Source organism: Periophthalmus magnuspinnatus, chromosome 10, assembly GCF_009829125.3.
Source record: "Periophthalmus magnuspinnatus isolate fPerMag1 chromosome 10, fPerMag1.2.pri, whole genome shotgun sequence".
NCBI classification, from domain to species: Eukaryota; Metazoa; Chordata; class Actinopteri; order Gobiiformes; family Gobiidae; genus Periophthalmus; species Periophthalmus magnuspinnatus.
This window is the reverse complement of record NC_047135.1, coordinates 6,313,477-6,329,788: the sequence shown is the minus strand read 5'-3', so window position 1 is coordinate 6,329,788 and position 16,312 is coordinate 6,313,477. Positions and strand designations below refer to the sequence as shown.

The 16,312-nt window shown below is 38.9% G+C and overlaps 1 protein-coding gene across 3 annotated transcripts in view; it reads right to left on the bottom strand.

The window, feature by feature from the left end:
• LOC117377882 (amyloid beta precursor protein binding family B member 2) overlaps positions 1–16,312 on the bottom strand; it is a 42,350-nt gene that overhangs the window by 9,961 nt on the left and 16,077 nt on the right. For 2 of the 3 annotated variants that reach the window (XM_055224855.1, XM_055224856.1), the window contains exon 9: positions 52–166. In XM_055224855.1, the coding sequence (XP_055080830.1) occupies positions 52–166 (115 nt within the window). Of the gene's footprint in view, positions 1–51; positions 167–15,412; positions 15,654–16,312 lie in introns of those variants that run through there. The other variant, XM_055224857.1, reaches the window with a different exon arrangement.

The following is a 16,312-nucleotide window of genomic DNA, read 5'->3' as shown; positions in this document are numbered from 1 at the left end:
AAATCCCATTCCCGCGCTTGTACGACATCCTAAATATACAAACAGTGTCACCTTGGTGCAGATTTCGTGGAGACTGGTGGCGATGGCGGCGGCCGGCGTATCACATCTGAACACGTGGCACTTTAACACCCGCGTGTTCTTGTCCCGCGCCACGTAGGCAAAGTCCCTGAAACCAATACAAACTACATTAATAACACAGCATTTATCATTTAGAAAAAAACACTGAACAAATGAAATGAATTGAGAATAACAGGGACAGATCATTACTAAGCCTAATGCATCTTTAAGTGTGTGTTTGCATAGCGATATTGTTATTTGTTCCACTTCACAGCTTTTCCTCATCTCGTATATAGTGGTTATGGCTATGTATAAGCGTCTTCATTTAATTTTATTACACCTAAAGCTGCCACCAAGTGCATTCACAGCAAATTGCATTTACATCCAGTGTCATGTGCAGTAGTTTGAACATGATTGTAGGATAAACTATGGCTTGTAAATGGTTCTTTCATACATTTCATTTTCTCTTGAGCAAATAATTGTATGTAAGAGGTTTTAAACTTCTGGAAGGTTTAACTGAGTGAAACTTCATTAATCAGTGGATGATATTGAAACCCTTAAAGCAAACCTAATACACAAAATCAACTTTTTAGAGCTTTTAAACATATTACAGTTGTTTCTGCTCAAAAATGTACCCATCCAAAGTTGTATTTGGAGTGATTCGTGCATGTTTGAGTGATCTTTAATCACTTATTTTCAAGCTGATCATTTCCCGTTTTCACTGCCACCAGTACACGCCCACTGTGACGTACTTACTACTCATTCTAAAATTTTATTTTCTTACTCGGTGATACACGCAGGATTCGGCAGCATCGTGTAGTAGTTGTTTTAGATGAATATTGAATGAATATGCAAATGATAACATAATGATCCACGGGTGTCATACATTATAACTATAGAGCAGACACAAGCACAATACGTCTTTCAAGTGCAAAATGAGCAGGAGGAGAAATCATATGCTCACTTGGGAGAGCTATACAAAGCTACAAACTCTTTATAGGCTCAAATGTTAAAAAAAACAAGAAATGTTTGGCAAGTACTGCTGCTAAAAATATTATGATAATTCAACACTTATTACAACGGTGCTTTTACTGTTATAGTTGTCACTTATTTTAGGAAACTACCAGTAGTGGAAGATAAAAAAGTAGTAAAGTACTATACTCATTTAGAATTTTTAGGTATCTGTACTTTACTTAAGTATTTTTTACAGTGGATACTTTTTATTTCACTACATTTCAGAGCAGGTACTTTCTGGACTGAAAAGTAAAAAGTACTTTTCATATGATTTGAGGGTTTTGTTTTTTTTACCATGTACGTGGTAACTCCCTGACTAAAGGTTTCAAGTTCAAGCTTAGAGCAAACAAAAATACATACACAAAAATCATAAGAAAAATTAAGGAATTGATTTGTAGTTGACCAAAATATGTAAAAAAAAAAAAATGTAAATCAATATCACTACTACAACACTACTACTAATTAACAACACTTGTGTGAAGTACTTTTACTTTTAACTTGTTAAGAACATTTTTAAACAGGTACTTTAATAATTTTACTGAAGTCAATTTTTTTCTTTTTTGCTTTAACTTTTACTTTAGGATTTTTTGCTCTGGTATCTGTAATTTTACTTAAGTAACAAAAATTCCACCACTTCTTCCTACTTATTTTAGGAAAATACTACTACTACTACTACTACTACTACTACTACTACTACTACTACTCCTACTCCTACTAATGTTATTACTGCTAGTGCTTTTTTCAGTGCAACACCTACAAGTAATCTCTACCACAACTATCATTATTACTACTTAACTACTTAAAACCACTAATTAGACCTACTGTTACTATAACAACCACTACTAATACAGGGTGTTTATACTTGCAAAAAAACAAAAACAAACTGTGACTAAAGTGGGACAAAACCTGGACTGGATCAGTACTTAACCAGGACTAGAAGAGGATCAAATTAATGGTGCGTTCACAGCAATCCTGGCTTGGTCCTTGTTTGAGCCCAATATGTAAATAGATTTTCTCTCTACCTCTGTAAGAGGTAAGGCACAGAAGAGCTTAAGTTTTAGTGCTTCAAAAGCTGCTCAGTAATTTCATGCACAAACCGAAATATTACATTAATCACAACTAGCTCTTAGTGTTTATGATCCCTTTGTGTGGCTGTCTCTTCTGCCTAATTGTGTGCTCACTTTTGGGGTCGATAACGCTCCCGACTGTGGCCAGGCAGGACAAATGTGTGTGGTTGGATATTACTGAAGCGTACACAGCATCTCGCTCTCTGCTCAGGGACATTTAAGCCCTGTGTCACCCGACCAGCATGAGTGGCCTTGGCAAACGCTACACAAATGGCTCTTTTATGGCTCTCACTGTGGGATCAAAATGGCATAAAACAGCAAGCAATTCTCAACAGGAAATAGCCAGTGGTCAAAGTGTGATTTAACATCTGTGATGTGGGAATTCATTGTTGCAATGATACAGTAAAGAGTAAGGATTACTCAACACAAAATGTGGAGGTTTACAGACACAGATGAGATGAACAGTGTTTTGAAATGAAGAGTAAAGGAAGTAGTTACCTTTCTCTGGATCCAATAAAAGTGATGGAGGCAAAGGAAGAGAAGGAGAGGAGAAAAAAAACAGTTCAGGTTAAGTATTGAGTACAGTGTATTGGGAAAATGTTTGCAGAAGTCCATAACTATCCATAGGTTTCAGAATGAAGAAAAGTTCGGACTGTTACCCTAGTGATTAACAAAATATGGAGTTAATATGATATGAGATTCAGGAGCAGGACCATGGCTCAGCCTCCTGTTCCTTTCAGCAAACCACAGCTCACCTCAACCATTCCTCTAATTACCCAGAGGCCCTCGCAACCCCTCCCTCCCACCCCGTACTTCTTGTTCATCTTTCACCCCGAAGATCTCAACATCTACAGAGAGGGGTGTTCCTGAATCGGTTGGGCTGACCGCCTGGGACCGAGCTCCCATCCTGAGTCTCTACCTAACCTCCACATTTATTCATATCATCTATATATATGCTTGCTAGTGAAATTAGATCTTGAATGGGAAAAAGTGTCAGTTTGCAGGTTGTCATTGGTGACTAATAGTGATCATTAAAATATATTGATTGATTTTGATTGTGATTGCAGCCTGCAGTAATAGCAAAGGGATGTGGTTTTTAAATATGTACTTATGCATGCATAAGTGTAACAGTGTAACAAGTAACCAAGTTATTATCCCATGAAAAATCTACAGAACTTAAAAAAAGATGACTTGTCAGAATGAATTTTTATTTGATTTTTAGTACCTCATTATTATGCAGCTAAACACCATTGCAGCTTCTCTATATTAGTAGTACAATCAAAATAAGCTAAAGTCAGATGTTGCACAGATGAAATATAAAAAGTCTAATGCTTCCATAGTTCAGAATCCTGACAACCAGAAATGACAGAACAAACTCAATTTATGAGTGCACTAAGCAACTTTTCTATTGAAGGGCCTGACAACTACAGTCTCCATGGAGATGTTATTGTTTTGCAGTATGACATTAATGTTCTCTGCCTCCACTGAGACAAGATAGTGGCACCACCAGGCCAAGTTACAGTTCAGACACATGTTTGCTTACAGTACGAATACATGTTTTTGAAGGTATTTTTGCAATAAAATAAGTGGAAATTCGGGCATGTCTGCGTAGCATAGTGAATAAGACAAATAGAATTCTCAACCAAATCCATGCACGCCATTCCCAAAATCGCAGCACACCCTCACTGTTTTAAACATATCTACATTCAAATGAACACAGACTATTCCCCTGTCTCATTCAATCCTGCGCCTCTAAATCTCTGCGCTTGTCTTTAATCTGCCGCTCTCACCTCCTCTGACGCGCGACACAAGAAGCCCCTGAAGAGAACAAAGTCTGATCCGTATCAACTACATCTCTCCCATTTAGCTCGACTACAAAGGCAGCAGCACTATCAAAAGGACTCATTTAAACAACGACAAGCTTTGATTTCCTGATGATCTATTTAGCATAAGGTTTGAATGTGTTTGTGCAAATGAGCATCAACTGATATGTTTTTTCAATGAATCTTCACTGCAAAAACTTCACTGGTCGCCCACACATTTACTCTGACTTGGATTCCTGGAGTCTTGAATGTAACTGCCAAAAAATGATGAGGACAGATGAGCTTCACCTCAATGTTCAGGTTTTTAAGTGAAAATACCCAAATCCTGATGCATCACTCTGCAGTTACTTAGAATGTCTCTAGTCTGATCTAGTATCAATGGTATTTTTTACTTGCCATTATGATGCAATGACTCATGAGGTTGTGGCCAAGTCCTCTCTATATCCAGGCATGTGTTTAGGAAATTAGGTCAATTAAGTAAATATATGTGTGAGTTGCCGCATGTCAGTTAATAAATATGTCAAAATTGGTCTTAAATATAATTAGAGTTAAGTTTCTATATTATAATCATAGACTGTATATATAACTGGACAGAGCTAACCTGTTAACCTACACTCTTCTCTTTTAATGTTCACTTTATGATGATTATTTCTGATTATTTATGTTTTGATTTGTTGTGAAATTGTGATTTTGACGTCTTCTTATTCTGTAAAGCACTTCGAATTACTTTGTTTACGAATTGTGCTATACAAATACCTTGCCTAGCCACCACATTTAAATAGGGAATGAGCATAGGCGCGTTTCTGGCTCCATCGACTCTTTAATTCACTTTACACTGAAAAACTGTCACCCCGTCGTCTTTTTGGTCTGTTCATATTAACCTCCTTTACACGATCATGATATTTATTTTTGCTGTTGCGTTCGTAAATCAAGCTTTGAACATTAATAACAGGCAAATTAGACACCTTCTTTACCCAAGGTTGCTCCAAATTGCAATAGCGCCTGATCCCCAGTAAATCAGCGTTGCAGCCTGGAAGGGGTGTTACCTTCAACAGCCTCGCTCCATGAGTCTATAAGTCTATGAGTCCGTCTCTGAGTCTTTGTTAGAAGAGACAGGATTTAATCAATTACTACTACAAAGTCAGTTCATTTGCATCTTAAGTTGTAATTGGAAGAACTTGGATTTCCAGTTGTCTTAATGTAAAAAACACATTATTTGCTCAATTATACATTATCACCTTCAAACATGGCAAAACTGTCAAAACTAAAAAAGTATAAATTTCACTACATAAGCACTACCACTGAGAAGTTGCCAGAGTGAACTTTCATAAATTTGACATGGCTGCTCAAAATCTTTGACTTCCTAGTGCCAAAACTTGTAGCATTTGCAGTTTGCCAACTTAAGTGTGACTCCTCCAAAGTTTGGTGTGAAATTTGTGCAAAATGCCTTTCCATCTAATACAGTTTTAGACAGAAAAAGTGTCCATGTGAGACTATAATAAGTACTGGACCTAGATCATGGCCAGAAATAACAAAATTAAAAGAGGAAGTTAGGAGCCATGATGGACAAGAGCCTGAGTGGGAGGAGGACTTTTTGGCAGTGAATAAGATGGACAGAGTTGGCAAAAGATGTGGGCAGCTGTACAGGGCCAAAAATCAAAAGGTAACAGGGATTTTAAAGTAACAGTTAAAAAAAGATAAAAGCAACAGAGAAAGACGTATTTTTGATCATTGTGTGTGCTCTTATATTTGCTGAATTGAAAAGGGAGGGATGAATAACCCACCACCACCGCTGTGTCTTTGATCCTGATGGCTACGAGGCACGCTCACCTCCAGAGATTAAACCAGGTCACGACTGAAGACGGTTTATTGAGAACGAAAGTCACACGAAACCAACGGCAACTGCACCTCTGACATCACCTGCACCTCGCTCTGTAGTAGAGTAGTAAGATTAGCTTTTACCATGTAGCACGGAATCCACTGTGGTAACAAATCAAAGGGTTTTATTCATTTGAGATTAAGCCAAAAGGTTTAGGCCAGAAGAAACCTGGTCTTAAGGATGCACTGTGTCACTTTTCTGGTAGAGCGTTTGCCACCTGCTGTTACCATGGAGACATTATTGCTTTGCCTAGAATCTTACACACATGGCTTCAAAATCTGTCCAATTAACAGGTCAGATCTGTGGAGAAGTGAAAAATATAAATATATATTTTTCAAGAAAAGACCAAACAAAAATCAGGACTAAACCAACATCAAACTGGGACCAAGACACAATCTTACTGAAGAAATCAAACGCAAGATAGATGCGTTTAATGGCATACTGCGAAATATTGCAAAGTAAAAACATTGTCTCTATGGAGGTGAAACATTACCTAGTGCACCTTAAAATAAAAAGTAAAAGTCAATTCAATTCAATATGTTGTTATTTCAATGATAGGCCTTAAACACAATTATGGTTTTGAAATAGAAAAGAAAAGTACATTAGTAACTAACTACAAACATGAAAGTATATTTGTTAGCATAAACTCAGCCTTCCTCACCTCACTCCTATTACTCCTCCACACTGCTCGCCGTACTTCCTCTTCGTTCAATCGGTGCCCAGTCTGTCCAATTTAAACCCCCAGCAGGGCCACTTCAGTTTGTCCCAAATCCCACAAACCCCAGCTCCTCCTCAGCACCCCCTTGGCTTCCCATCATCTCACCATCCCCTCCACTCGCTTCAGCCTCACCTTTACCACCTCCAGTGTCCAAGCCCCAGGGTGAAGACATCTCCTAAATGTCATCACCCTGGGGCTATGGGGGATGGGGATATGAGACCCAAAAGATTCATACTCATTCAATAAAGCTTAGTAATACTTTTCTTTTGTGTCTGTCTGAGTCTTTCCAACTGCAACTGCAACTACAATTACTACTACAATCACAGATACAGTGAAGAGTACTTTAAAATACACCAAAATACATAATTGATAACCGGAGCTTAATTTCCTCTTGGTTAATGCATACAAAGTACACAGTATCCATTCAGAGTGAAAGCAAAGTCACAAAAGATAACTGAAACTAGCACCAAACTGTTGTGCGTAATGCATGATAATCTCACTTCTAGCCTGTAATTATTGAGCAATTAACTTTGATTACAACTAATAATTTTGGCCCTTGAAAATCACTGGGATAATTTGTCCTCTAAATACTGGAGCTGTGTATTGTCCAAATCAAGCAGAACCTCTTTTATATCGAAAAAATGTTGATTAAGCTCCGGTATTACATTATATTATTGGATTATATTTTTATCTATGTGGTCCTGAATCAGGATTTTGTTGTCACTATAACTACACTTTTGGACTCCAGCATTTTACTAATAGCACATAATAAGACACAAAAAAAGCCTGAGCTCAAATTTGCACTCGTAAAAAGTACTGTAAAAATGTTGCCTAATTTCTCCTATAACCATAAAGCATCATTAATATTTATGGTTGATACCTTGACTGTGAGTTTTCAGGAGCTAAATTGGACTCGTAAAAGTAAACCGCCTTGATACTGAGCAGTAAAACTCTTTTTATGATGCAGTGATGTGAACTCATCCTTATTTTCCACGTCTCACCAGCGCCACACCATCTGTCACTGCACACACACACTTCCATTATCCAACAGTCTCAGTCAGTATATATACGAATGCACTTACATATGCTAATGTCCCGGGCTAATGCTGATTGGAAATGCCTGCAGTGCTTTGTGGGAGTCAGCAGAAAGAGCGGCGTGTGAAAAACATGTGATGTCATGTGTTTTTTCTGTCTATTGATTGATTGACCACAATTTCTTGTTTATTTTGCCTTATTATGGACTTTTAACCAGTCCAATTTGACACAAAAATTGTCCATTTTCTTCTTCTTTTTCAGGATAACAGTAGTTCAGTTGTTAAGAGTGTTTGCCCTGTGATCTCAAGGTTGGCAGTTCAAATCCCGCTTTCAACATAAACATCATTGATTCAGTGGTCACATCCAGGTTAGTGGTGCGATTCCAGCTCCCACAGATGAATGCTGTTGTTGTGTTCTTGGACAAGACACTCAACCCTCCTCACCCCTCCTCTGCGTACATTTGTTACCATTTAAAAATTGTTCAGTTTCTTCTTCCAAAGTCGTACTCTTCTCCAAACCACAGGTGTTTACTGACAGAGGACTGGCTGTAGACCTCCCTATTAAAAACACCCAAGCATATCAATGACAATTAGAAACAACTGAATCTCAATGACTGTTTATAGCACAGTAATAATTTTATATGCAGAGTTAAAAATCATAAATCACGACAACAAACCCAGGACTATTATAAATCACTGAAGCACTACACCAGGGGTAAACCAAGATGAAATCATTGATAACACATGAAAGCAAAGACTAAAGCAGAAACTACATCAATAGGTCTGAATGAGCACAATGTCAGGATTAAAGTAGTGCTAAAACAGGTCAAACAAGGTTTATAGAATACATTAAATATGATTTTTACTCACAAGAAGTGCAACAACATGTGGCCAATTATCATAATAAAAAGGTGCATTTCTGATGGAGGTCAGGCTCTGCAATTAAACTAATTTACATCAAGATTAGTTATTTTGACAACTTGTTTGGGCATTTTTAATGGCGAGGTCTACAGGTCTACAGCCAAACCTCTGTCAGTAAAAGCATGTGGTTTTAAGCAAAGTTCAGACTTTGGAGGAACAAAGTTGACTATTTGTAAATGACAGGGTATTAATACAAAAAGCCATTTGTTTTGTTTTTAATTAGAAAATTTAAAAAAGTAACTAATCCATATGAAGCAAAAAATGTGCTTTACCTCATACTATTTAAACTATTGCCTTCAGTCTTTTGATTCAAAAACTACGTTTGTAGAACAATAGCCGTGTGAATGTGTTGGAGTCAGCAGAAAGCTCCAGGTGTGTGTCCATGGACTGTGTCATAGTTCTTATTGATCGCGTTGGAAGCGTTTACTGGGCCGTAGTTTGACATGTTGTGACTTTGGCTCGGGGCCACAGTGGATATGAGTTTGATCCAGAGCAGTGTATGTGCGCAGGCGGAGGTGTGACAGCTGCGGCAGAGAGAGAGAGAGTCAGAGGAAAACCCTTTCATTGCTTTGTAAAGAGAATAGCAAAGCACCTGCAGCACTAGTTATATTTAGAAATATGTTAGTTTTACTTTCTGGGATGGATTGCTTAAACGCCATCATATCATCCCCAGTAATTGCATCAAAATAGCTTGAGTCTGACTTTAAAACACAATCAGTTATACTATACGGGTATTACAGTGACAAAAGTGTAACATTTAAAGTAATTATGGGTATATTTATAGAAATTGAAATAAAATGTACCCTCGAGGACTGTTAAAAAGACACAAAGTGATGAAGAAGAAGCATTTGAGCTGTCTATGAACCAATGCATCTATATTACTTGTGCTTCTGCTCCTGGGTCCTCATAATCTGCATGTACTCCTCCAAACACGTTTCATTTTAGACCCATTATAGATCAAACTCAATAAGCACTTTAGTGAGAGGCGGTTAAAAAACAACACCCAATGTGCTGATAAAATGTGCCCATAAAAGGACCTGATTGTGGTTTACAGTAATGGGAAATGGGCTATGTCGGACAGTTGGACAAAACACAGGAAACCACTGTAAAAGCAATTTACTTTTACTAGGCTGTTCATTTACAGTGTGCAGAGCTGCAGAGAGAGCCTGTGTGATCAGAAGTGATGCTTTAATGCTAGCTCTGCTCCTCCTATAGCTGCTGAGAGGGACAATAGCTAGACAAAAGTTTCACTGTGTTATGTTTATTACTTTAAAAAACAAACTTGGAAAAAGGAGCCATTAGGAGAATTGCATTTGTGCATTTACATATCTTTACGAGTTAGACTTTATGCTGAAGTCAGTGCTGAAAAGTGTTTGGAAGAGCAGATATTGTACACTTAAGTAACTAAACTAAATGATGCAATCTAATGTAAAAGCCTCTTATTTAAAGGACTTAATAGCAAAATAATGGGTATTTCTGCGCACTAATGTTCTGAGTATTGCACTGTCTGGTGAGAACACACAATGCAAGGACGTGCTTTCAGTTCATTATCTGTCCTGTTTGAATAAATACAGTAAATAAAGAATACACAGTAAGAAAGCATGAAAAGTGTTATTGTCTCAGGCAACGATAAAGATGTTTATCAAATCAGGGAGGGCATCCTGCTTAAATACTGTAGAAGTCAACCAAATATGACTTCACCCTAGGAGGAATAACAGAGAAATCACATATTACGACAAGTAATTAAACTGTTCAGAAATGATCCGAGATTGGCCTGGATACACTGTGGATACACCAGTGCACTCAATATCACGGCCATAATGACCAATAATAGTAGTGTATTCAGAATAGTGTAGTTAAATAATGAGGGGGAAGAACTGCCCCCCTCCGTCTTCTCATAGTAGTTAAAGGCGAGGTGACAGTGGAGACTGGAGCGCTGTGCGACCTGCTGAATTAGTCATGCCCCACGGCCATTACCTTTAATGTGGGCCGTCTGAGCGTAATTACCCCTCACACCGTAAACACGTTTACAGCCCCAAGATGAACAGAGAAACCAGCTCCTCGGACCAGAGGTGCAGCCCCGCCCCCCATCATATCACAGGCAACAAAACAGCATAGTCCTACGCATAAACACTGATGAACCATTGCAACATGAAATATAAACAGATCATGGCACCAGTTACACAGCCAGATGCTGAGCCAGGTGAACATTGGCCAATTATGAGCAACAATTATTTTGATAATCAATTATGTGTTGATTTTTTTAATTTTTTTATTTGCATCTACTAATAAAGAGCATTTAACACAAGAACGGACATTCTGGAAAACCGCAAAATGTATTTTTCTTAGTATTGAGAATTACAGTTTTGTGACAGTAACTGATTCTCAGCACACTGTGCAAGAGTCAGACAACGATTATTTTGTTTCAATATTATTTAACAAAGTACAATATTTGCGAACTAGTTCCCATTTACAAACATGAACTGGCCAAAAAGTCCCTGGCAGAACAACATGTATTATTGGACAACTACACATATAAACAACAAAGGACAAACACACAGCAGGGAGTGGGTAAGGATTATCAACCAGTCACCACATAGTTCAAATAATCACAATGAATCTGCTGGCCACCAGAGGTGACAGAGCCTTTTCTGTGGCAGTGCCCAGACTATGGAACAGCGCCCTATGTCTGTCAGATCTGCACAGTTTACGACACACTTTAAGACAAGACTGACCTCTTCTCCCTGGCATTTAATACTAGCTAGACAGGATATCTTGGTGTTTTATTATCTGTATATTTGTTTTCTTGTTGTTGACTCTTTGTGTAAAGCACTTTAAGCTGTTGAAGTTGTTTTTAAACGTGCTACATAAATAAAACTTAATTGTATTAAATAATCGGATTAGTTGTTGCAGTTGTGATGGCTTGAAGGTTAAACTCAGAGCTTTCAAAAAAACACAGTCGTTGTGTAGGTGTGTCTATGGTGTACCTTATCCAGAAGACACTTACTGTATTTCAAAATGCTTTAGAAGATAGTGCTGGTTGTCTTACATAAATTATTAGACGTGGTTGCACAACAGTTGAGTACCAAATTGCAGGGATGGCTTAGGGCACTTGAATGGGGATGAAATTGGCAGCTAGTTTGAACTGAAATGATTGAAACTGATAGCTGATGTTATTTCCTGCTACACCTCAATTTGTATCATCCGCTCTGCCAAAAAACACACCATTTCACAAAACTGACTCTGTAAATTGTGAGAAAATCCACACACAGCTGAGGTTTATGTTCCTATGGCGTTGTGACCCAGTTCTGAGCGAGTGGCGGAGGCAGATGAGACGAGGGCGGGGCAAGGCGCTAAGTAGGCAAAACACACTTACATACAGCATGTCAACAGTCCATATATCAACACACATTTAACGGTGCAATGATGGTGGGTGGGCAAACTGTAGAAATGCACAGTAACGCAAGGGTTTGGATGGGATAGAGAGAAGAACGAAGGGATTTTATGTATTTTTTACATCATACTGTAGCATTCTAGTGTAAGGAAATATACCAAATTTCGTCTGTTTGTTTATTTTCTGAACATAAGAACTACTGTAGGCTGTAACCCACATCAGAACAAGAGCAAAACAACAGCAGTCTCAACTCACTGGGGCCTGTCTCCCAAAACAGACCAGCAACTGACGAATAAAACTTCACATCAACTTGTCAGCATAGCAACCAAGTGCCACATACAAAAGTACAAAAGTAGTTCCATTAACAAACCAAATAAGAGTCGTTGTTCTCACAGTAAGGACATGTTTTTGTGCAATAAACACAATCAAAATGAAAGAAACTAGCTTTTTTAGTCTATTAGGCTAAAAAGTTACATACTGTGGGTTTAAGTAGTAAAAAAAAACATCACTAGTATCATTCAAGTCATATTTATAACACATCTATTCATGGGACAGGATTTGGTGTCCCGCGAGTTTTAGTCTAAAGCACAAAGCACAGAGCAATGGGAATCACACTGTCTCCATGCAACCTAATTAGAAGCACATGCTATTAATCATAAGCTGCATGCACACTACACACACTCACCATACTATAACACAAGTAGCACCACAGCAAATGGCCCATATACTTCAAATATTACAGTATTATTTCTGCACTATGTATCTTCTACTGTAGAGGCTGGATGTTGAAGCCACCAACTTGAGGCATGAGGTGGAGGTATACATCAGTGATAATTATCAAAGTCAAAGCATGAGAAAAAAGCATAAAAGCACTCACTGACCACTCTGTGAAGGTGTAAACATCGGGGCAAGTGACCAAAGTGAAAAACTGGATTCCCTTGACTGGTCAGAAGGAGGGAGCCCGCTGAGATGGCCTGCAGACTTCCCACACAAAATCAATCCTGTGACATTCTTGCTAATTCATTTTCTATAAATAGCTTCTGGTAAACTATATGCAACAGGTTATTGGAATGAAATGATTTCTTCATGAGGGACATTAATGGGGTATCAGTTCATTTAAAGCCCAAACATTATAGCATAATTCTTAAATACACCTGAAATCTCCTGAAAAATATATACATAACTTTTCTGGTGGAGGGTCAATCAGATGCTTGTCTTCCATGTTGCTTTGCTTGTAATGTCTCAAAGTATTGCATTAAATATATTTATCTCCATTAGAGATGCACCGACACAATATTGGTATCAGATATTGGCGCAGATAGAAAAACATTTGATCGATCGGATATTGGCTTCCAAATATCGGTTTAGTCAGTAACCTGGTGGAACACATAAATTGATGTAATAATCGGTCCAGACAGTCTTGTATTGCTTGAAATTGATAGATGATAGATAAGTTAAGTAATGCCATACTTTGAAACATAGTAGGTGGTGGATCTTTAAAATCTTTAATCTTTAATCTTGAATAAATTAAACTGAATCATGCAGAGGACAAGATCTCTGCCATAAAGTATAGCTTTAATTCTAAACCTATTGCAGAATATATTCAGCCACCAGACTAATTGCCTTTGAAATCTACTATTGAAAAAAACATTTGAAAAAGTAGGTCAAAATAAGATAATTTCCAATTTTTCTAGTTTAAGCAGTGCTTTGAATGTGGAAGATAAGAAACTTATTAGGACAGATCATTCTTTCTGTACACCTTATAAGTCACTGGTCCGACCTTGAGCCTTCAAACACACTCTCTGTAAACTTGCATAGACAGATGCCCAGGCCATAGGTTGACATTGCTTGCGCCCATGTCCCACTGTGTCTGTCCCGGTCCCATAAGTGGACTTCAGTATCAGCTCTGACACTGCCTGGGACAGGGAGGATTTTATTGGGACTAGATTTATCGGCTACCGGGGCAAAAGCCGGGAATCCATAGGCAGAATGGGAGGGGTAATCCGTCAGGAAGACAGGGATTACAGCAGGTGTGCCCAACAATGCTAATGTAGGAAGGAAGTGGATGAAGAAATACGTTTTTGAACTATGGTATCTCCGTGCTTGACATGTGAGTGGACAAGAAAGGGGACACAGTTGCTTCATAATGACTGTTTAGACTGTGGGGGCACCCTTGGGAGCAGACCCACCCTGACATGAGGCGTGAGGGCGCAGTACTGGTAGTGATGGATAATGTAGGGATGGGAGACGCTGACGAAGACACTAGATGACTTAGAGAAGAGCACAAGAAACCTCTGGTCAAGCTCAAACCGTGCGAGAGTGAGAGAGGGAGGGACCATCCATCAAAATGGCATGTATCGAGTGGGGATAGGTGTTAGGGCCAAGTCCCCGCGGACCACCGAAAGGGTCCTGTGCATGTTAATTACGGTGACAAAGGCCTTGACATCAGCAAATAAGTCACCGCCCATGACACAGAGCAAAAAAGTGAAAAATGGTATCGTAAGGACAGTCACGAGTCTCATCTTTGACATAACTAGAAGTGAATGGAGGAGTGTGTTCAGCATTAAAATAGTGATGATACAGGAAGCTAGGTTTTTTTTTTTTTTGCTTTTCAACATGCTACAGCTGTCCACAGAAGGTCATAAGTGAGAGAAGAGACTGGAGGGACTATGCAAACAGAGTCCCATTACACTGCCTTGTAATGTATATGAATTCAAGCTATAGGCTACAAAGTGTGTTTATTTAATTGTGTTTCCCTAACACTTTAGTGAAGAAAGTGAATGAACATACTGAGGCTTCACTATTAATGTCATGCTTGATCACACCAGTTCACACACATCTCCGGCACGCTGCTGTCTCAATGCTAATCAGTGTCAAGGACAAGGAAACAAGCAGGAACTGCCCCTAATGTCGTAAATCATGTCCCTGTGCACAATTGTTCCTCACTCTCCCTTCTCCATCTCTCATGCACTTAGAGAGGCAGCGAGGGGAAACTCCACATATACATAAAACCACGCGCATTCATCATGTAGACGCCGGCACCTACAACTCAAGCCATATGCTCTTACACATTCTTAAGGTAGAAGCAGATGCCACAGAGATGCGCATAAGCAAGACGGTAAAAGAAATCTCAAACTCCGACTTTGAAAATCCCTGCAGTATATCCGGACTCGTTAATCCCTTCTCTCAATCCATCCTCGTTTCATTTTCTTCTTTCTTCCACTCTTAAGCTCCTTTACATCTTCTATGTAACTGCAACTGCTCTGCCACCAAGCTTAAAACCTACTGACAAAACCTCATATAAGAATTATTCAGGCTTAGTAACCACTTAATTAAGGGGTTAGGAGTTAGGGTAATAATTACGTAGTTATTAAGCCAGTATGATTTTAAACTCTTTGTTCATTATGAATTAAGTCTTTGTTCATGCTATATCAAGGCTAATTAAGGTGTAGTTATTATTATAAAGTGTTACCTGTAAAACAAAAACAGAGCGAATGATACTCACACAAGAAGACCTCCTCATGCTTATCCCTGCCTTGTTAGCTGCTTCCTTTGCCGCGTGACATTCCTCAGTACAAACCCCTTTTGCACTGCCAGATAAATCTCCGCTCTCCGCATCCACTTTTTTAAATCCTTTGGGGTTCGCTTCCTTGTTTCCCTTCCCCCCCTTTTTTTTCCTACCGCTTCCCTCTTCCTCTCCTTCTGCACCTTCCCACTCGCGATCCCAAATCCTCTACGTGTGCCACTTTGCCTTGTGTCTCAGTGCAAAGAAAGCATGCCGCTAGCCTACTCCCTCCTCCACTCCCTCCTCCACTCCCTCCTCCACTCCCTCCTCCTCCTCTCTCTCCTCCCTCTCTCCTTCTCTCCAAGCATAACTCTCTCTCAATAGAAGGCACTTTTCTGTGTTGGTCTTTTTGGTTCGCGTGGGTCTCTTGTGGTACGGATGCTGTGAAAGAGGTTACACCCTCTCAAGTGCCACAACAAACAACGGGACAGACAAAGCAGATGCAATGCCACTAGGTACAAGCAAAGGGAGCGCCAGAGACAAAGAGTGGAATTAACCCAAGATGACTTCAGATAGAGATCCTCAAGTGTTGACAAGGGAACTGGTGATTAGGAAGTTCACCTAGGACTGCTGGGTTATGGCAAAAATTCTATTCACAATTTAGCACATCACTGAAACTATGGTAACGTCAAACTTCAATATTGTCAAAATTAACCATATAAAGCAGATCTAATATATTTCATTAGTATTTTGTGTTGAAAACCCTGTGTAGTTTACTCTGGATTTTGAGTGGCAGAATGGGTCCCCATATCAGAAGGTAATTAATTGTATTTGAAACTGAAATCTCAATTTTAAAGCCCTAAGTACCAGTGGATACATATTTAGATCTGTCTACATCAA